The following is a 23,043-nucleotide window of genomic DNA, read 5'->3' as shown; positions in this document are numbered from 1 at the left end:
ATAGAAGCCATAATATGAAGTGAAGGCTCACTGTGTGCCAGACGCTGTTCTAGGCACTTGATACAAATAAACACACTGTTCTTTTTTACAGGAGCTGGGCTTCAAACCCAGGCAGACTTCAGAGTCTATACACTTAACCACCACGCCACAACAACCTCTGACAAGTATAGGGTAACAGCAATATGAGCAGGAAAAAAGTCCACTATAGGTCAATGAAAATCAGAGTTCTAGGTAAAAATATGAGGTGGGACTAGAACATATCCAAATTTATAGAATTAAATAAGGGAAAGCGAGGGCATCCACCTTTATATTGTAGTAATTCTGTTTTTGCAAAGCAAGGCATTTCTAGAATTATTTCTTGGGAATTAGCATGCAGGCCAGTTTATAAAACACAATAGATACCTGTCTCAATATTCTATAGTGTTGCCTTGTTTGTTAACCCAAAATGATATTGATCACTCCCTCGAGTGACAAGATTTGGCTTTGAATGACTTGAAGCTGTTGACAGTAGTCTAATCCAGCAGATATGTCACCATCTGTGGGAATATTCAAGAGAACTGAAGGCAATTCCCAAAGAGGACTGACTGATACTTGGAGCCATGACAGTAAAGACAAGGACATGCACGTCCAGCCTTCCCTGGTGATCTGACTGAGAGGGCTGGCTCTCTTTCCCAGGAATAATTTCCTATACATTTATTCAAACCTCAGTCATGTTCCAGTGGTGTAAAGTGATTTATTTGGTCATGGCAGGACGTGGAGAGTGTGGGAGTCTGAAACACCTTCGTGTCTGGCAGCAGCGCTGGCCAGGAGAGTGGTAATGTGAATCACACTTGAATTTGCTTCCATTCAATGGGCCCTGGGTAAGCTGGCCACCTGCCAGGAAGCCTTCACTGGCTGGGACATTCCACATCCTCTCTCTTGTTAAAGTACACCCCTGGGGAATTTGCTGGGGCTTGTGCCTTTCCCTCTCCAGGCCTCCTGGCAGAGGCTGGGGCTTTGGATTTCCCTGGGTGGTCAGCTCTTTGACCACGTTCCCCCCGCCTCCTGGAGAGGGTTGTAGCCGAGGACCTCAAGGATAGCACTTAGCCCTGGGCTCTCTGATTCTGGCGTTCACTGGTGTCCCTGCTAATAGGGCCACCAGAGAGCCACCAGGTCAAGTAATACTTTATTCCTTTTTTTTCCCCTGTCTTTTGGATTGAAAGTTTTTCATCCTATTTTTATTATTTTAGTGGCTACCTTTATAATGTTAACACTCATATTCAACTTAACAATGACCAAGTTTTGAAGGCTAGTCATTCATCAACAAATAATTATTGAGTTACCTACTATGTGCCAGGCACTTGTCCAGGTGCTGGGAAAACAGCCATAACCAAGTCCACCCTGAGTACAAACTAACTTGGAATATTTTTACACCAGTCATACCTCTAAGAGCTTCCATTTTGCTTAGTGTTTTAATTTCATCTTGTTTTCAAAACTCCCAAGTTAGCTATTTTTATAAAATTTGTTGTCGATGTTTAACTTTTAAAATTTAATTTTTTGCATTTCTGATTTTAGATTCATCCATATATTTACCATTTTCTTTTCCTTATTTCTGAATTCAGTTTCCTTCATGAATTGTATCTTTAAGGGGATCATTCAATAAGGAGTGATTAGTAAACATTCAGTCTCTGCTTGCCTCAAAAGTATATTGTGCCCTCTCTTGAAAGGTATTATAGAACTCTAAGGCAAGAGTTCTTTTCCTTAGCACTTCCAAGAGATTATTCCACTGTTTTCTGGCCTCTATTTTCTTCAAAAGAAGAGTCTGCTGTTTATCTAATTGTTACTTCTTTATAGGAAATTTTGTTTTTACCATTTTCTCTTTATCTTAGTGTTTGTCATTTTTTGTTGTGATGCACCTTGGTATAGACTATTTCTGACTTATCCTTAGAACTTGATATGGTCTTTTGTTCTAAGGACTCATGTGTATCTTTAGTTCTAGAAAATGTTCAATTATACCTCTAAATAACGCATCAACCTTAATGTAGGCAGTGTAGGTCCACCCTAATGTAAGTTGGATGCTTTTGACTTAAGTAACAGACACCTAACTGAAAATAGCTTTAAAAATAATTTTTACAAATGTATTACTTTGCATAACCAGAAGCCAAGATGAAGGTGACTTCCGGATTTGTCGATTTAGCAGCTCAAGGATCCAGGCTTTCTTCTTTACCATGCTCAGCATGTTGGCCTAGCACCTCTAATGATCCCAAGGTGGCTGTGCTCTCTGGACCATTAGAAGAAGATTTTTCTTCTAGTGCCTTTGTGAGATCAAAGCAGCTTTTCCCAGAAATCCACTGACTTCTCCTCTTGACTAATATGCCAGAATTGCAAGGAGAAAGGCAACACAATGATTTGTTTAGCCCACTAGAGACTCTGAGAACCAGGGGTCCCATCAGCCTTCTCTGAGTCGCTGGAGGAGGATTGTACACCAAAACAAAGTCAGAGGTCTGCCAGTAAGGGAAAAAAACCTGACACTTGTTGCTGGATAGGCACCCAACAGTATCTGCTACCCTTTCTCTCTAATCTCTCCTGATGCCACTTCTTTTGAACATATTTTGAATCTTCTTACCTGCTCTTCATGTATCTTGACTTTTATTTCATATTTTCATTTTCTTAATCTTTTTTTGTTTCATTCTGAGTAACTTCCTCAGCTGTTTTCCAGTTCACCATCTTTGTCTTTAGCTGAATCTGCTGTTCTGCATACTCATTGAGTTTTACATTTTGTTAGCTAAAATTTTAATTTCTATAATTTCTGTTTGGTTCTTTTTCACAATTGCTTATTCTTTTTTTCATGATGTCTTATTCTTTCATATGGTTTCTACCTCTTTTCCTTTTAAAGCTTTAAATTGTATTTATATTATGGTCTCTTTTATATTTTTCTATTAATTCAAGTTCTGGGAATGTCAGTTCTCTTGGTTTTTGTTTTGTGGATTCTCCCTCATGGCAAATGTTGTAAACTCACTTTCATTAAATGTTTGTTTTGTGAGTATGGAAATTCACTACAGAGCCATTTTGTGTTTGCTTTGGCCAGCATTAATTTTTGCATGAATTTATTAGCTTGGATTTCTGCACCATGCAGAATTTATAAACTTGGTACCCTCATCAGCATGGCACATGTCTCAATGTTTGATTTCTCATGGAAAAACAACTTTAGTGTTCCACCCAGAGCTTCAGGTAAATGACTGTTTTTGCCACTTCCCTTTACCAGTAAGAGGAGTTTTTCTGATTCTTTTTCATGGAGGAGGCAGCCCTTCTAGAACCCAATCTTTAGGCAGGATATTGGTTCCAGTTCTCTGCCCTGTGGAACCCAAAGTCATCCTCCTACATAAAAAACCTCAGCCCTAGGGGTCTTGAACTAGGTCTAATTTCCTTTTGGTCACAGTTGTGAGATTACAACTCTGGCTTTGAGTTTTCTCTCCATTTCTGTTACCTATGAACTTCCCTTTCTTTTTCCAAGGTTGGCTTTTTTTAAAAAATTTTGCATCATATCTAACCCAGCCTTTCTATGAATTTAGAGTAGGAAAGGTGTTCCCATCAGCTGAGTTCACCACATTCCCAGAAGTGATTCCCATAATAAGTGAGAAACACTGTGCTTTGCTTGGGTAAAGTTATTACCTTATAAAGTACTTCCTGTTCACTGTCTCATTTGCCTTTTTTTCTTTATTAAAAATTTTTTTCTTTTATTTGTGTTCTATTCTATTGATGTATAATTGCTGTACAATATTATATATGTTACAGGTGTACAAAATAGTGATTCATGGTTTTAAAGGATGTACTCCATTTATAGTTATTATAAAATATTGGCTATATTCTCCGTGTTGTACAATATATCCTTGTAGCTAATTTTATACCTAATAGTTTGTACCTCTTAATTCCTTAGCTCTATATTGCCCTGCTCCTCCCCTATCCCCATGGTAACCACTAGTTCTCTATATCTGAGTTGGCTTCTTTTTCATTATATTCATTAGTTTGTTTTAATTTTTAGATTCCACATATAATATCTGTCTTTCTCTGACTTATTTCACTTAGTGTAATAGACTCCAAGTCCATCTATGTTGTTGCACATGGCAAAAAGTAGGGGTTTTTTTTAACATTCTTTTTTTTATTGTGGTAAAAATCACAATATAAAACATACTGTTTTAACCATATTTAACTGTACTGTGTTTTTATGAAAGGCATGGTTCGTCCTCACTCCCAGGGACCAAACAGTCCATTGGGGATAAAGAGGAGCATGCTGGTAATTACAAGACATATTAGGGGAATACTATGCTTTGCTTGGGAAAAGTAATTATACCTTATAAAGTACTTTCTGTTCATTCTCTCATTTGCCTTCTATATTATATTTTTAATTTTTTAATTAAAATTTATTTCTTACTTTATTAAAATTAATTTAAGAAATAAATTTAAATTTTATTTTATTAAAATTTATTTCTTAAAATTAATTTCTTAATTTTTCTGCATTCTGGGAAATTTCCTTGAACCTGTTTTTATATTTATATTTGAAGAGTGAGTTCATACTGATGCCTGCAATAACCAAGCTAACACCACAGGGTTCTTCTTCACCTTTCTCTATTCTATAATTCGTATCTCCTTTCTCCCACGATTAGAAATGTGTTTCCCAACATAAGCATGTATACTCAGTTGCTGTATACTCAAAAGAATTGTAAACTTAAAACACCATTAACAACATCTAGCCTACTAAGTAAACTTAGTTGTTCTCTTGTCTTTACAATATGTACCATTAAGAGTTTATAGTCAAAATATCATATTTAAAAGCTACTTGACTTAATTCTTTTCTCTGTATGATTATGTTATAATCTAATATATAGTTAGCCTTTTTTTTCAGTTTGCAATCAATTTTATATCTACTTTTTGTGTCCATTTTTATTTAACTTTTTTAGTATGTAAAATATGTACTTGGTTCAAAAGGCAAAACTGTAAAAACATACTGAGAGAAGTCCACTTCCATCTGTACCTTTGTTTCTGGTTATCTTTCCTATTTTTCTTTCTGTATAAGTAAGCATATATTTATGTATATTTTATGGGCAAATGTATTTTTATTTCCCCCTTTTTCTCACATATTTTCTTTTTATAACAACAACTGCCTCAATGAATAAAATAACCATGGGCATCTGTTACTTAATATTACGAACTTATGTCTTCAGGATAAATATCTAGAAATGGAACTGCTGGATCAAAGGCTTTGTGCCTGTGTAGCTTGGTTAGGTATTGCCAAATCCCCCTCCCTAGGGCTGTTACATTTTGCGTTCCCATGTGGAGTGTTGGAAAATGCCTGCTTCCTCACAGCCGCACCGGCAGTGAGTGTCGCCAAGCTTTTGAATCTTTAGTGGCCTGAAAGGAAAGAAATGGTACCTCAGTGTAGTTTTAAAGTGCATTCCTCTTATTTTGAAGAAATAGATCTTTTTCTGTGAACTCTTCTTTTTCTAGTTTTACTGAGATATAGTTGACACATAACATTGCATAATTTCAGATGTACAACGTGATGATTTGATTGATATATGGTGTATATTGCAAAAAGATTACCACTATAAATTTAGTTAACGTCCATCATCTCATATAGTTACAATTTTTTAAAATGTCTTTTACTCACTTTTCTATCTTTTTCTCTCTCTTTATTTTTAAGTTAGAATGATTAGTCCTTTTGTGATGTGTTTTAAATATTTTCTCCCATTTTGTCATTTGTCTAACGACTCAGAATTTGTTTTCTTTACCACACTGTTATCACTTAGGCAGTTAAGTATAACGTGCTTATATAGGACTTTATTTTGAGACACCAGTTAATAATTTACTTTTAAGAGTGAACAAAATTCAGAACTCAAAAAATAAAAGCAAAACCCAGAAATAAGCTTACAAAGACACAGACATAGAAGGCATAATTCTAAAGTATATTTACTGCACAAAGCTAGAGTACCTAACGTATTGCATAACTGAGTCAAAATTCAGAATATTTTAGCAGCCTGGAAGTACGGGCCAAAAGGTGCAAAGTAAAATTTAGTAGACATAACGTTTTGTATTTAGGCTTAAAAGCACTAATGCCATAAATTTAAGCCTGGGGACACCTGCCTTCACAGAAACTCAAATGTGTGTAAACTTTGGGTTTTAATTGACCACACATTTATGTAAGTCCAGCAGGGTAATATGGTTGCTAAAAGAAAATGCACTCCTAGAGTGAATAGTATCAGAAGATTATCCTGGTCATGGAGAAAATTGCCCCTTTATGTACTTACTAGACCATGTCCAGAACAGTACATTCAGTTTTGGGGTCCACAAATCAAGAGGGTCGTTGACATCGTGAGCAAGTCCAAAGCAGGGAGTCTGAGTTAGTAAAGAGTCTAGAAGTCACATCAGGAACCTGGGAGTTTTTATTTATTTTTTTAAAAAAATTTTTGACCACACCACGCGGCATGTGGGATCCTACTTCCCCCGACCAGGGATCGAACCCACGCCCCCTGCATTGGAAGCACAGAGTCTTAACCACTGGACCGCCAGGGAAGTCCAGGAACCTGGGAGTTTTAATCTGGAGAAAAGAAAGCAAGTAATCTGTGAAGTATTAGAAGGCTGTCAAGGGAAGGAGGGATTCGAATTATTTGATGTTACTCAAGCTCGCAGCATCTGTGGTTGTGACCTATGAGTGCGCCTGTTGGTAAAGGGAGACTTTCTTTTTTTTTTTTTTTTTTCCGGTATGCAGGCCTCTCACTGTTGTGGCCTCTCCCGTTGCGGAGCACAGGCTCCGGACACGCAGGCTCAGTGGCCATGGCTTACGGGCCCATCTGCTCCGCGGCATGCGGGATCCTCCCGGACGGGGGCACAAACCCGTGTCCCCTGCATCGACAGGCGGACTCTCAACCACTGCGCCACCAGGGAATACCCAAGGGAGACTTTCTAACTAGCCTTTAGGGCTGCTGGGAAGAGGAAGAGCTGCCTTCCTCACCTACCAGCTCCCTGTGGCCAAAGGTGTCTGGACAGAGGTGCCAGGTCAGGCAGGTGCTGTAGGGAAGGCTCTGCTGCTGTGTGTAGGCAGTCTAGGCACCAGGGTTCTTGCTTTCTGGCTCGGGGAAAGCAATCTTTCCTTCCTTTCCGGTGTATTCTCTTCGCTGGGAACAAGAGCAGGTGGGGACAGTGATCTGTGGGATTTTTTTGGCTGATTCAAGTAGAAGAAAATTTGGGAGAAACATTCGTCCGTAGGATTGAATGTTAAAATGTGTCAATCTTGAGTTTTCACCAAGATCCGGAGCCAGCATCCCAAGAGCAGGGACTGCCCCTTGTTGAGAACGGTATTTGTGGGCAAAGACCTCAAACTGTGCCTCCACTTACCCATTTATCATTAGTGTCGGCTCCTTGCCCTCCCTCACTGTGGCTGATGAGAGCAGTAGTGATGCCTCAGTATGAACTGTACTTGTTTAAACCCTGCTTAGGGATCTCAGAATGATTCCTATGATAATCTTATTGTCCAACTTTAATGGGCACGTGAATCAACTGGGGACGGCATTAACGTGCAGGTTCTGATTCAGCAGTTCAGAGGTGGTCATGAGATTCTGCATCTCTAGTAAGCGCCGGGTGATACTGATGCTGCTGGTTCAGGGTCCACCCTGCATTGCAAGAGTCAAAAGCAGCAGTCCGCCTACACCAGGTGGACTGAATCAGAATCACCTGCCCTGTGGTTGTCTAAAAATGCAGACTCCTAGGCGGTACCTCTGTTCTCTGGGACCAGAAATCTCTAGGGATGGAGCCCAAGAATCAGCTCTTTGAGCTGGTACTGCAGGTGATTCTTAGGTACATTAAAGGTTTTGAACCACTGGTCCTGGGGAGAATGGATAGGGTGGTTTAGACTCGGGGGGCGGGAGTGGACTTCCCTGGTGGCTCGTGGTTAAGAGTTCGCCTGCCAATGCACGGGACACGGGTTCGAGCTCTGGTCTGGGAAGATCTCACATGCTGCGGAGCATCTAAGCCCGTGCGCCACAACTACTGAACCTGCGCTCTGAAGCCCGTGAGCCACAACTACTGAGCCCACGTACCACAACTACTGATGCCCGTGCACCCAGAGCCCAAGCTCCGCAACAAGAGAGGCCTCAGCTCGCTGCAACTAGAGAACGCCCGCACGCAGCAACGAAGACCCATCGCAGCCAAAAGTTAAATAAATAAATAGATTGGGGGAACACATCGTTCACAGGGACACAGTGAGTCGCCTAGAAAGTCGGTTGTAGAAAGCTGGCCACTTCTGTAGAGCTTGCATGGGGACGACTGGCTGGGTGACCTGGGGGCCTTTTCAGCTCTTCTGTAAAGTGCACATGCTATGGATTGATGACTGCTCTCCTGTCTCTGGGTCTTGTCTTTCCAGTCGTCCAGCATGCTCTGCCCACCCCCCGCCGAGGCGCACTGACCATGAGCCTCAACTCCTCCCTCAGCCACAGGAAGGAGCTGAGTAACCTCACTGAGGAGATCGGTGGCCAAGGGGGCGTCGTCGTCACCGAGTTCATCGCCATTGTCGTCATCACCATTTTCATCTGCCTGGGCAACCTGGTAATCGTGGTCACCTTGTACAGGAAGTCCTACCTCCTCACCCTCAGCAACAAGTTCGTCTTCAGCCTGACCCTGTCCAACTTCCTGCTGTCCGTGCTGGTGCTGCCTTTTGTGGCGACCAGCTCCATTCGGAGGGAATGGATCTTCGGTGTGGTCTGGTGCAACTTCTCGGCCCTCCTCTACCTGCTCATCAGCTCGGCCAGCATGCTCACCCTCGGGGTCATTGCCGTCGACCGGTAAGCTTGCCTCACACTCAGAGAATCGAAGGGTTTAGGAGTGTGGGCAAAGGGGGAACCTGAGAGATCATGTGGGCTGTGCCTTCCAAGCTGCCTCAGTTCCTCGGGAGGGTGTCGGGTCTGTGCTGGGGAGGGTGAGAAAGCAGAGTTCTGCCTCTTCTTCTATCCCCTCAACCAGAGCACCTCTGATTTTATCTGGTCTAGCTTGCATGTAGTTGGGGACTTCCCTGGTGGTCCAGTGGTTAAGACTCTGCGCTTCCACTGCAGGGGACGTAGGTTCGATCCCTGGTCAGGGAACTAAGATGCCACATTCTGTGCAGCGTGGCCAAAAAATGAGAAAAACAAATTAGAAAAAAAAAGTTCTAGAAACTTCTTCTCAGTTGATAGATGAGAAACAGAAGCTGAGGAAGGTGACGTGGCAGAGGAGGTATAAGAGCCAGGTCTTCCCCAAAGTGCTGCCTGCTCTCTGTTGCTTTGGGTTGGGCCAGAGCTGGACCAGGACAGCCCAAAGAGGAAATACTCTCTATCCTCCACAGTGCAAGGGCCTGAACATCAGCTCAGTCCTGGATGGAAGGGGAGCAGGGGAAAGAGAAGACAACGCAGGGACTAAAGATGGTGGCACCTGGAAGAGACCGTGTGTGCTTTGAAACATCTGGGCTGTCCCTTCTTGTGGCATAGCTGGGTCTAACAGCAAGGAATAGCACTGCTGACGCCCCTCAGCTCTGTCTAGAAGGTTCTTCCAGGTTCCTGCGTTAGGCTGTCAGATTTAGTTGTGAGAGTCCTGCAGGCTTTGACAGCGAGTTTCCGACCCCTGGAGTCTTCCTTATTAGGATTTTGCCAATGGTCACTTCATTCATCCCAGGCGAGGGTTAAACTGTACAAGGGCAGAGGGGGGAGATTCGGATTCTCTGTGATTTATAGAATTGGGGAGGGAGTCAGGGAAACCACGGAGGGGTTCTCCAGGGCTGTTGTCACTGGGTGACACAAGTCCCCTGGCTCCCTTGGGGTCGTCCATTTTTGAGCCAATGAGTGGTGGCTGGATGGTCCACCCCAGGTGCAGGCCTCCACTAGGGCCAAGGCCAGAATCCTTTTGGCTCTCTGCACCTGAGGGGGGTTAGAGTGAAGGAAGCCACTGGTCGGAACTAATCAGGTGGCTTCTCCAAATATCTTCTTTCCCCCCCAACAAAAAAAAGTAATACCAAAAATAGAAAGAGTACAATAAGAAATATCCGTAATCCCACCACTCAGAAGCCGTCACTATTTACATTTTTTTTAGTATACTTGCCTCCAGGGATTTTTGGCCGCATGCAGTAAATTTAGAAAATAGGCTCAAGGCACGTGTGGTTTTGTGACCTGCTTTTTCGCTTAACAAGTGATTGTGAGCATTTTTCCCACCTGCAGATATCCCTGGAGAACATGATTTTTGATGGTTACATGGTATTCCGTCCTCTGGATGGACTGTAGTTTATTTTTACCGTCCCTTGTTAGCTTACTATTTTATATAGCACTTTGATGAAGATGTATATTTGTGGAATTGTGTTTTCAGTCACAGTAAACACACTTTCAAGATTCTTGATGTGTAAAAGGCAGGCTCCCCTTCAGAAGCTTGTACGGGTTATTACTTCAGCCGCCATTCATCAGCATCCTATCAAGACTGATAATAAGCGCTGCAAACATAACTGGAAGTCTGTTGGCAGTAGGGTGGGATGGGGAATCATTACATTTGGAATAGCCAGTCCTGGGTCCTGTGGAAGGTGGAGTGGGGGCCAACGGCTCAGGAGCAGAGCGGGGGAGTCGGTTTTTAGGTACCTCTCGCAGAACTGTGTATACGTGGATGCTCAGTAAGTAGAGGCAGCTCTCGGAGGCTGTATACTGCTTACTTGGATCTGAGGTCTAGGTAAGCGAGAGTGAGATTTCTCACCAGCAAGCATGACCGATTCTCAGATCATGCCATCAAAATGCATCAGGGCTTCCCTGGTGGCGCAGTGGTTGAGAGTCCGCCTGCCGATGCAGGAGACACGGGTTCGTGCCCTGGTCCGGGAAGATCCCACATGCCGCGGAGCAACTAAGCCCGTGAGCGATGGCCGCTAGGCCTGCGCGTCCGGAGCCTGTGCTCCGCAACGGGAGAGGCCACAACAGTGAGAGGCCCGCATACCGCAAAAAAAAAAAAAAAAAAAATGCATCAAACGAGAGAGGATTTGCCTCTTTCGATGCCTTGCTCTTTCACGCTGGGAATATTTGCAGGGTGTCTACTCTGTGAAAGGCCCTGTGCTAAATCCTCGGATGGTAGGATACAGCATGAGCAGGACGCAGCCCTTGCCCACCAGGAGTTCACAGTTTCATGGCAGAGGCTGACCCATGGGTGCTGATGTGAACACAAAGCAGAATTAAGTGCTATAACAGCTCCCGAGGCTGCTTCTGATGGCAGGGCCTGCAGCGCTCCGGGAAAAAGGTGGCGTTTGAGCTAAGTCCTAACAGTGAATAGGATTGCAGGGGCCCTTCCGAATGAAGAAGCCGCCTCCATTTATTCATTTGATAAACAGTTATGGAGCACCTAACGTATACCTGGTGAGGTGACTGGTACTGGAAATGCGCAGCTGAAGGAGATGAACAGACACGCTGAGGAATTCACAGTGTTGGGGGGATAGACACGTGGCCATGTAATTTTAGGACCATGTGATGTGTACGTAGAGCCAGTGTGTTCAAGGTGCTGTGAGAACACAGAGGAGGGAGCAAGGCTGGATGTGGTGAAAAAGCATGGCACGTGGGACACAGCTGGAGACCAGGGGAAACAGCTGGCCATGGAAGAGGTGACGCACGTGAATAAATTGGCATCACAGGTCATCTCACTAGAGATTTAATCCGGGCACCCCAGACCCCACAGCCTGCGCCAGGGTCACCCAGTGACAGAGCCGTGAGTCGAGAAAGGGCTTCTGCCTCTCCCTGCAATGACAAGTCACCAAGGCCTGGTTGTCTCTGGAAAATAGATCATTTCCTCCTGCAAGTGTAGCAAGATGGATTTGGCCATCACAGTGCTTTGCCCAGATCTTTGACTATAATATATAGACTGCTGTAAAATTTGGTGTCTTCAAATATTTTCATGGCAGGTGCAATTAATTTTTTTTATTATTGGTCATTCATGTGGCTAAAAATACAAATTGACTGGACGAGCGAATTGATCATGTTCATATAACTGATCACCATCTGACCAGGATTTCAAACACCCCTTCCCCTGTCACCATTAATTTTAGGGAATTAAATTTACTTGATGTTAGTGATTTTGAAGGTTGCATATTTGCCTTCTATGTTGGAAACCTAAAGATGCAGCTGTGTGTGTGTGTGTCTGTGTGTATGTTTGTGTGTGTGTGTGAGAGAGAGAGAGAGAGAGAGAAAAACAGAGAGACAGAGAGGTGGAGGGGGTGGGGAGGAAGGAAGGGAGAGGGAGGGAAACAGGCGAGAGGAGGAAGTAGTAAAAGATAAGTCAGGAGAGAGGAGAGAAGAATAAGAGGATGGGGGTGGAAGAAAGACATGGGAACATCATTAAGAAAGTCTAAGAAAACAAGGGTGGGGGGCATGATCTCTCCGAGAATGTGTTATGTGCTAGTCACCTGCCGGGCACTGCACTATGCTATTAACAAATGTTTATCCCAGCTAATCCTTAAAACGACACTATCAGTCCTCATTTTGCAGATGAGCCTAGCGAGGTTTCGCAAACTCGCCCAAGTCCACATGGCTGGTAAGTAACTTGCCCAGTTTCTGAGATGCTAAAGGCTCTGCTCTTAACCATTACACAATATACAAAGTCAATTGTCAGTCAAATCCAACAACCAGTTCGTTTAGCTTAGGGTTTCTTGACCTTAGCACGATCGACCTATTTTTTTATTAACATCTTTATTGGAGTATAACTGTTTTACAATGGTGTGTTACTTTCTGCTTTACAACAAAGTGAATCAGTTATACATATACATATGTTCCCATATCTCTTCCCTCTTGCGTCTCCCTCCCTCCCACCCTCCCTATCCCACCCCTCTAGGTGGTTACAAAGCACCCAGCTGATCTCCCTGTGCTATGCGGCTGCTTCCCACAAGCTATCTATTTTACATTTGGTAGTGTATATATGTCCATGCCACTCTCTCACTTCGTCACAGCTTACCCTTCCCCCTCCCCATATCCTCAAGTCCATGCTCTAGTAGGTCTGTGTTTTATTCCCATTCTACGCCTAGTCTCTTCATGACATTTTTTTTACTTAGATTCCATATATATGTGTTAGCATACGGTATTTGTTTTTCTCCTTCTGACTTACTTCACTCTGTATGACAGACTCCAGGTCTACCCACCTCATTACAAATAACTCAGTTTCATTTCTTTTTATGGCTGAGTAATATTCCATTGTATATAGGTGCCACATCTTCTTTATCCATTCATCTGTCGATGGACACTTACGTTGCTTCCATGTCCTGGCTATTGTAAATAGAGCTGCAATGAACATTTTGGTGCAAGACTCTTTTTGAATTATGGTTTTCTCAGGGTATATGCCAAGTAGTGGGGTTGTGGGGTCGTATGGTAGTTCTATTTGTAGTTTTTTAAGGAACCTCCATACTGTTCTCCATAGTGGCTGTATTAATTTACATTCCCACCAGCAGTGCAAGAGTGTTCCCTTTTCTCTACACCCTCTCCAGCAATTATTGTTTCTAGAGTTTTTGATGATGGCCAATCTGACTGGTGTGAGATGATATCTCATTGTGTATATATATATATATATATATTTGCGTTACGCGGGCCTCTCACTGTTGTGGCCTCTCCCGTTGCGGAGCACAAGCTCCGGACGCGCAGGCTCAGCGGCCATGGCTCACGGGCCCAGCCACTTCGCGGCATGTGGGATCCTACTGGACCGGGGCACAAACCCGCGTTCCCTGCATTGGCAGGCGGACTCTCAACCACTGCACCACCAGGGAAGCCCCTCATTGTAGTTTTGATTTGCATTTCTCTAATGATTAATGATGTTGAGCATTCTTTCATGTGTTTGTTGGCAATCTGTATGTCTTCTTTGGAGAAATGTCTGTTTATTTCTTCTGCCCATTTTTGGATTGGGTTGTTTGTTTTTTTGTTATTGAGCTGCCTGAGTTGCTTATAAATTTTGGATATTAATCCTTTATCAGTTGCTTCATTTGCAAATATTTTCTCCCACTCTGAGGGTTGTCTTTTGGTCTTGTTTATGGTATCCTTTGCTGTGCAAAAGCTTTTAAGTCTCATTAGGTCCCATTTGTTTATTTTTGTTCTCTAGGAGATGGGTCAAAAAGGATCTTGCTGTGATTTATATCATAGAGTGTTCTGCCTATGTTTTCCTCTAAGAGTTTGATAGTGTCTGGCCTTACATGTAGGTCGTTAACCCATTTTGAGTTTATTTTTGTGTGTGGTGTTAGGGAGTGTTCTAATTTCATACTTTTACAGGTAGCTGTCCAGTTTTCCCAGCACCACTTATTGAAGAGGCTGTCTTTTCTCCACTGTATATCCTTTCCTCCTTTATCAAAGATAAAGTGACCATATGTGTGTGGGTTTATCTCTGGGCTTTCTATCCTGTTCCATTGATCTATATTTCTGTTTTGTGCCAGTACCATACTGTCTTGATTACTGTAGCCTTGTAGTATAGTCTGAAGTCAGGGAGCCTGATTCTTCCAGCTCCATTTTTCATTCTCAAGATTGCTTTGGCTATCGAGGGTCTTTTGTGTTTCCATACAAATTGTGAAATTTTTTGTTCTAGTTCTGTAAAAAATGCCAGTGGTCATTTGATAGGGATAGCATTGAATCTGTAGATTGCTTTGGGTAGTAGAGTCATTTTCACAATGTTGATTCTTCCAATCCAAGAACATGGTATATTTCTCCATCTATTTGTATCATCTTTAATTTCTTTCATCAGTGTCTTATAGTTTTCTGCATACAAGTCTTTTGTCTCCTTAGGTAGGTTTATTCCTAGATATTTTATTCTTTTTGTTGCAATGGTAAATGGGAGTGTTTTCTTCATTTCACTCTCAGATTTTTCATCATTAGTGTATAAGAGTGCCAGAGATTTCTGTGCATTAATTTTGTATCCTGCAACTTTACCAAATTCATTGATTAGCTCTAGTAGTTTTCTGGTAGCGTCCTTAGGATTCTCTATGTATAGTATCATGTCATCTGCAAACAGTGACAGCTTTACTTCTTCTTTTCCGATTTGGATTCCTTTTATTTCCTTTTCTTCTCTGATTGCTGTGGCTAGAACTTCCAAAACTAGGTTGAATAAGAGTGGCGAGAGTGGGCAACCTTGTCTTGTTCCTGATCTTAGTGGAAATGGTTTCAGTTTTTCACCATTGAGAACGATGCTGGCTGTGGGTTTGTCATATATGGCCTTTATTATGTTGAGGAAAGTTCCCTCTATGCCTACTTTCTGCAGGGTTTTTATCATAAATGGGTGTTGAATTTTGTCAAAAGCTTTCTCGGCAGCTATTGAGATGATCATATGGTTTTTCTCCTTCAGTTTGTTGATATGGTGTATCACGTTGATTGATTTGCATATATTGATGAATCCTTGCATTCCTGGAATAAACCCCACTTGATCATAATTTATGATCCTTTTAATGTGCTGTTGGATTCTGTTTGCTACTATTTTGTTGAGGATTTTTGCATCTATGTTCATCAGTGATATTGGCCTGTAGTTTTCTTTCTTTGTGACGTCTTTGTCTGGTTTTGGTATCAGGGTGATGGTGGCCTCATAGAATGAGTTTGGGAGTGTTCCTCCCTCTGCTATCTTTTGGAAGAGTTTGAGAAGGATAGGTGTTAGCTCTTCTCTAAATGTTTGATAGAATTCGCCTGTGAAGCCATCTGGTCCTGGGCTTTTGTTTGTTGGAAGATTTTTAATCACAGTTTCAATTTCAGTGCTTGTGATTGGTCTGTTCATATTTTCTATTTCTTCCTGGTTCAGTCTCGGCAGGTTGTGCATTTCTAAGAATTTGTCCATTTCTTCCAGGTTGTCCATTTGATTGGCATACAGTTGCTTATAGTAATCTCTAATAATCTTTTGTATTTCTGCACTGTCTGTTGTTACGTCTCCTTTTTCATTACTAATTCTATTGATTTGAGTCTTCTCCCTTTTTTTCTTGATGAATCTGGCTAATGGTTTATCAATTTTGTTTATCTTCTCAAAGAACCAGCTTTTAGTTTTATTGATCTTTGCTATCGTTTCCTTCATTTCTTTTTCATTTATTTCTGATCTGATCTTTATGATTTCTTTCCTTCTGCTAAATTTGGGGTTTTTTGTTCTTCTTTCTCTAATTGCTTTAGGTGCAAAGTTAGGTTGTTTATTCGAGATGTTTCCTGTTTCTTAAGGTATGATTGTATTGCTATAAACTTCCCTCTTAGAACTGCTTTTGCTGCATCCCATAGGTTTTGGGTCGTTGTGTCTCCATTGTCATTTGTTTCTAAGTATTTTTTGATTTCCTCTTTGATTTCTTCAGTGATCACTTCGTTATTAAGTAGTGTATTGTTTAGCCTCCATGTGTTTGTATATTTTACAGATCTTTTCCTGTAATTGATATCTAGTCTCATAGCGTTGTGGTCGGAAAAGATACTTGATACGATTTCAATTTTCTTAAATTTGCCAAGGCTAGACTTGTGACCCAATATATGATCGATCCTGGAGAATGTTCCATGAGCACTTGAGAAAAATGTGTATTCTGTTGTTTTTGGATGGAATGTCCTATAAATATCTAGTGAGTCCATCTTGTGTAATGTATCATTTAAAGCTTGTGTTTCCTTATTTATTTTCAGTTTGGATGATCTGTCCATTGGTGAAAGTGGGGTGTTAAAGTCCCCTACTATAATTGTGTTACTGTCGATTTCCCCTTTTAAGGCTGTTAGTATTTGCCTTATGTATTGAGGTGCTCCTATGTTGGGTGCATAAATATTTACAATGGTTATATCTTCCTCATGGATCGATCCCTTGATCATTATGTAGTGCCCTTCTTTGTCTCTTGTAATAGTTTTTATTTTAAAGTCTATTTTGTCTGATATGAGAATTGCTACTCCAGCTTTCTTCTGATTTCCATTTGCATGGAATATCTTTTTCCATCCCCTTACTTTCAGTCTGTATGTGTCCCTAGGTCTGAAGTGGGTCTCTTGTAGACAGCATATATATGGGTCTTGTTTTTGCATCCATTCAGCCGGTCTGTGTCTTTTGGTGGGACCATTTAATCCTTTTACATTTAAGGTAATTATCGATATGTATGTTCCTATTACCGTTTACTTAATTGTTTCAGGTTTGTTCTTGTAGGTCTTTTCCTTCTCTTGTGTTTCTTGCCTAGAGAAGTTCCTTTAGCATTTGTTGTAAAGCTGGTTTGGTGGCGCTGAACTGTCTCAGCTTTTGCTTGTCTGTAAAGGTTTTAATTTCTCCATCAAATCTAAATGAGATCCTTGCTGGGCAGAGTAATCTTGGTTGTAGGTTTTTCTCCTTCATCACTTTAAATATATCCTGCCACTCCCTTCTGGCTTGCAGAGTTTCTGCTGAAAGATCAGCTGTTAACCTTATGGGGATTCCCTTGTGTGTCATTTGTTGTTTTTCCCTTGCTGCTTTTAATATGTTTTCTTTGTATTTAATTTTTGATAATTTGATTAATATGTGTCTTGGTGTGTTTCTCCTTGGATTTATCCTGTATGGGACTCTCTGTGCTTCCTGGACTTGATTGACTATTTCCTTTCCCATATTAGGGAAGTTTTCAACTATAATCTCTTCAAATATTTTCTCAGTCCCTTTCTTTTTCTCTTCTTCTTCTGGGACCCCTATAATTCAAATGTTGGTGCGTTTAATGTTGTCCCAGAGGTTTCTTAGACTGTCTTCAGTTCTTTTCATTCTTTTTTCTTTAGTCTGCTCTGCGGTAGTTATTTCCAATGTTTTATCTTCCAGGTCACTTACCCCTTCTTCTGCCTCAGTTATTCTGCTATTGATCCCATCTAGAGTATTTTAAATTTCATTTATTGTGTTGCTCATTGTTGCTTGCTTCCTCTTTATTTCTTCTAGGTCCTTGTTAAATGTTTCTTGCATTTTGTCTATTCTATTTCCAAGATTTTGGATCATCTTTACTATCATTATTCTGAATTCTTTTTCAGGTAGACTGCCTATTTCCTCTTCATTTGTTAGGTCTGGTGGGTTTTTACCTTGCTCCTTCATCTGCTGTGTGTTCTTCTGTCTTTTCATTTTGCTTACTGTGTTTGGGGTCTCCTTTTTGCAGGTTGCAGGTTCATAGTTCCCGTTGTTGTTGGTGTCTGTCCCCAGTGGCTTAGGTTGGTTCAGTGGGTTGAGTATGTTTCCTGGTTGGGGGAACTAGTGCCTATGTTCTGGTGGATGATGCTGGATCTTTTCTTTCTGGTGGGCAGGTCCACGTCTGGTGGTGTGTTTTGGGATGTTGGTAGCCTTATTATGATTTTAGGCAGCCTCTCTGCTAATGGATGGGGCTGTAGTCCTGTCTTGCTATTTGTTGGGCATAGGATGTCCAGCACTGTAGGGTGCTGGTCGTTGAGTGAAGCTGGGTCTTGGTGTTGAGATGGAGATCTCTGGGAGCTTTTTGCCATTTGATATTATGTGGAGCTGTTAGGTCACTTGTGGACCAGTGTCCTGAAGTTGGTTCTCCCACCTCAGAGACACAGCCCTGATTCCTGGCTGGGGCACCAAGAGCCTTTAATCCACATGGCTCAGAATAAAAGGGAGAAAAAATAGAAAGGAAGGAAGGAAGGAAGAAAGGAAGGAAGAAAGCAAAGAAGGAAGGAAGCAAGAGAGGAAGAAAGGGAGGAAGAAAGAAAGGAAGAAAGAAAGAAAAAAGATAAAGTAGGATAAAAGTTATTAAAATAAAAAATAATTATTAAGAAGAAAAATTTTATTTAAAAAAAAAAAAGTGTCAGTCAGAACCCTAGGACAAATGGTGAAAGCAAAGCTATACAGACAAAATCTCACACAGAAGCACACACATACACACTCACAAAAAGAGAAAAAGGGGAAAATAATAATATATCTTGCTTCCAAAGTCCACCTCCTCAACTTGGGATGATTCACTGTCTATTCACGTATTCCACAGATGCAGGGCACTTCAAGCTGATTGTGGAGCTTTAGTCTGCTGCTTCTGAGGCTGCTGGGAGAGACCTCCCCCTCTCCTCTTTGTTCGCACAGCTCCTGAGGTTCAGCTTTGGATTTGGCCCCGCTTCTGCTTGTAGGTCGTCTGAGGGCGTCTCTTCTTCGCTCAGACAGGACGGGGTTAAAGGAGCAGCTGATTCGGGGGCTCTGGCTCACTCAGGCCCAGGGGAGGGAGGGGCACAGATGCGGGGCAAGCCCGCAGCGGCAGAGGCCGGCGTGACGCTGCACCAGCCTGAGGCACGCCGTGCGTTCTCCCGGGGAAGCTGTCCCTGGATCCCGGACACCGGCAGTGGCGGGCTACACAGGCCCCTGGGAGGTGAGGTGTGGAGAGTGACCTGTGCTCGCACACAGGGTTCTTGGAGGTGGCAGCAGCAGCCCTAGCGTCCCACGCCCGTCTCTGGTGTCCGCGCCAACAGCCGTGGCTCGCGCGCATTTCTGGAGCTCATTTTCGCAGCGCGCTTAATCCCCTCTCCTTGCGCCCCAGGACGCAAAGAGGGAAGAAAAGGTCTCTTGCCTCTTCGGCAGCTCCATACTTCTTCCGGACTCCCTCCCGGCTAGCTGTGGTGCACTAGCCCCTTCAGGCTGTGTTCACGCAGCCAATCCCAGTCCTCTCCCGGCTTCCGACTGAAGCCCGAGGCTCAGCTCCCCGCCCCCACCCGCCCTGGCAGGTGAGCAGACAAACCTCTCGGGCTGGTGAGTGCTGGTCGGCGCCGATCCTCTGCGGGAATCTCTCCGCTTTGCCCTCCGCACCCTGTTGCTGCGCTCTCCTCCGCGGCTCTGAAGCTCCCCCTTCCGCCACCCGCAGTCTCCACCCGCGAAGGGGCTTCTAGTGTGTGGAAACCTCTCCTCCTTCACAGCTCCCTCCCACTGGTACAGGTCCCGTCCCTATTCTTTTGTCTCTGTTTATTCTTTTTTCTTTTGCCCTACCCAGGTACGTGGGGTGTTTCTTGCCTTTTGGGAGGTCTGAGGTCTTCTGCCAGCTTTCGGTGGGTGTTCTATAGGAGCAGTTCCACGTGTAGATGTATTTCTGATGTATTTGTGGGGAGGAAGGTGATCTCCGCGTCTTAATCTTCCGCCATCTTCTCTCCGCCCTCACGATCGACCTATTGAACCGGTTAATTCTTTGTTGTGACGAGCTGCCCTGTGTAGGATGTTGAGTGGCATCCCTGGCCTCTACTCACTAAATGACAGCAGCACCTCCCAGTTGTGACAAACCAAAATGTCTCCAGACATTGCCACATGGCCCCAGTTAAGAACGCTATCGAAAGAAACCTGTCAAACTGGTTGGCAGATGAGCCAAAATAGTCCGTCCTGTAGCCCCGGGAAGAGAGAGCAAAGGCAGAGCATAAAAAGAATAGCTGGCTGGAGTGAAATTCACCATCGAGATGTCAGTGTCCTAAAGCGGCTGTGGAAACAGGTCCAGGTGGGGAACATCGTTCGACCTGGGAAGATTTTCACTGTGAATAAGTCCAACATGGTCACCTCTGGCTTAGCCTTGAAGTTGCCAGTGGTTCAGGTCCTGTTAAGACATTTCTAATGTTTTCATTCCACACCAGCATGGATGAAACTCCAGCTCTAAAAATAGTATTTTAAATGAAAGTAGCTAGCACTATAGGATGGTTAGTTATAAAGCAGCCAGGAGATTTTTCAACGTTAAGTTAACGTGTTCACTCCAAGGTAGCTGTAGTTGGCGTAGATTTTGTTCATGTTTTTAGTGAAGTCATCTTATTAAAAACAGGGGTCGTTATCTAAGTGGGTGATCTCGTGGCAGGAGAGCTAAGCATTGGAGCCCCTACGGGCATTACCACTTTGAAGTTACATGTGACATCACAAAAGGCTCTTTGGGGACCGAGGGTGGTGCTTGGGTGCGTGTCTAAAAATGAGTTGTTGGAGAAAAGATCGAGAGCTTCAGAAGGCAGCTAAGAGTACGGAAAACAAAGGAAAACCCCTCCATTTTGGTCTATATTAACCTGCAGGGAATAGGGAGTTGCTATTGTTCTATATTTTCCTTTGAACCTGCAACTAGGCCTAAATGAGGCTTAAGTTTAAAAAATGAAGTTTCAAATCTATGAAACCCATTAAAAAAGTTCTTTCTGTGGACAGATATTGGCATGTTTATATCTTGATAAAGGTGTAGATTTGAGCATTGCAATGTATATACATTTAGCCAAAAAAACCCGTAAAACCAATGCAACCCCTGGAGGGTGTGGATATATACAGGCAGCACTCTGGCCTCTGGGGGGCTTGTCTGATTGTAGGAGACTGACCTCTCAGGAGCCAGCACCAACTATGTGCCCGAGCGTCCCAGTGGGCCTCCGGACTCAGTTGGGAGAAATCACTCACATCCCACAGGAACTGCTGGTACCCAGAACCTCAGACAGTGAGTGATATAAATACCACTTGTTACAGTGAAGAAGTTTCGCCATTGAATAATAATACTAACCCGTGTTAAGAGTAGCCAGAAGGCTATGTTGCAGAGGACAGCTGATTCCTCATGATGATTTTGATGACTGGTTGAACGTAGCTGGTGAGAGGAGCCGGGGACAGCTGATATTCTCCAGGCCTGGCCTCCCACACCTACCTGTACACTCACCCCTGAAGTGTTGCCTGAGGTCAGAGGGCCTACACGAGTTTTAAATGGGCAGAGGAAAGTAGAAATATCCACCTTGTTCCTTTTTAAAAGTGAAGAAAACCTTCCTGGAAGTGCCCCCAATCCCACCCCAGCAAACTCCCCTCACATTTCATTTGCCAGATGATGTCACACAGGTTAGTGCCTCAGCTGGCCACTTGGCAAGGGAGGGGATACCACCAGCATGGCCTGATTCATCCCCTGGTGCTTAGAAGGGCGCAGTGTCCCCTGTGGTCACAGTAGTTTTGCAGGAGCAAGATGGGGGTTCTGTCTTCAGGAAGGAAGGGGGAAAGGTCAGTGCACAATGTCCCAGCTGTCCCCGCTGCCATCTAAAGGGAGGCCCCGTCCAGCCCTTTCCCCCAACTCTAGCCCATTCTGTCCTTGGAGCAGATCTATGCCAGAAGTTCTGTGATTCCCATCTTCCTTGTAAAGGAACTGAAGCTGTGAGAGGTTAGATCAGCTGCCCAAGGTCACACAGCTAGTGGACAGCAGAGTCACCATCGGAACCCAGGGATCGCCAACTCCAAAGGCATGCTTCTTTCACGGGGCTGCACGGCCTTTGCAAAATGCGAACCCAGATGTCAGCATACGACAGGATTTGCTTTACCCCAGGCTCTGTGCAGGGGTTCTGTAATCCATACCATAATCACAGTGGTTTCCTCTCATCAGGCTCCATGCTCAGAAACATTCCTTCCAGTCTAGACCTTGGTGGGGCCTCGAGGCTTGAGCCCAGCAGTCCCCGTCTTGCCTCTGATTTGGAAGGCCCTTCCTACAGGGGCCCCTCCGTGAGAGTCTGCCCCAGGCAGCACGTGGTAATTCAGGCCATGGCCCCTGTCCCTGAGCTCTAGTGCCCAGGGGTGACTCAGGAAGGTCCTGGTGGAGCAGGTGGCTTCACAGGTGGTGTGTGAGGCTCACAGCCATAGTCATGTCCTAAGGTCCCGCCTGTAGCAGGCAGCCTCAGTGTGGTCACCCCTGTCCCGCCACACGTTGCCCTCCGGCAGAAGCCCCATCATCAAAGAACATTTCCTTTGGATAAAATGTCTGGTTGGGGAGGCTGGTGGTTTACTTTCAACCCCATGGTCTAAATCCTCCCACCCCTCCAGTTAAAGGGTCAGAGCTCAGCCGGCTGGCAAGGCTCGGCATGTCCCGGCCCCCCCCCGGCTCCTTTTCTCCCCGCGCACCATCACCCCGCACCTGCCTGGTTTAGCTACAGGCAGCTTCCTCATTGAGCCGGTGCTCAGGTACATCTCCTGAGGGCTGCCTGAGCTCTGTGTTCTTCCTTGGCGTCTCGCCAAGGCTGGCCTTTTGCCTCAGCTGTTCCTCTGATCTTTTTTTTTTTTTTTTTTTGCGGTATGCGGGCCTCTCACTGTTGTGGCCTCTCCCGTTGCGGAGCACAGGCTCCGGACGCGCAGGCCTAGCGGCCGTGGCTCACGGGCTTAGTTGCT

General features: G+C 43.8%; 1 protein-coding gene across 7 annotated transcripts in view; it reads left to right on the top strand.

The window, feature by feature from the left end:
- Positions 1-23,043, top strand: part of GPR161 (G protein-coupled receptor 161) — a 62,927-nt gene that overhangs the window by 18,806 nt on the left and 21,078 nt on the right. For 6 of the 7 annotated variants that reach the window (XR_010839888.1, XR_010839887.1, XM_059073375.2 and 3 more), the window contains exon 2: positions 8,396-8,813. Coding sequence is in view for 4 of the 7 variants with exons in the window: in XM_059073375.2 (XP_058929358.1) it covers positions 8,396-8,813 (418 nt within the window). In the remaining 3 variants the exon portion in view is untranslated. Of the gene's footprint in view, positions 1-8,395; positions 8,814-12,476; positions 12,550-23,043 lie in introns of those variants that run through there. The other variant, XM_067030288.1, reaches the window with a different exon arrangement.

This window comes from Kogia breviceps, chromosome 1, assembly GCF_026419965.1.
Source record: "Kogia breviceps isolate mKogBre1 chromosome 1, mKogBre1 haplotype 1, whole genome shotgun sequence".
Taxonomy (NCBI): Eukaryota; Metazoa; Chordata; class Mammalia; order Artiodactyla; family Physeteridae; genus Kogia; species Kogia breviceps.
The sequence above is the reverse complement of the archived record's forward strand: the minus strand, read 5'-3'. Positions and strand labels throughout refer to the sequence as shown.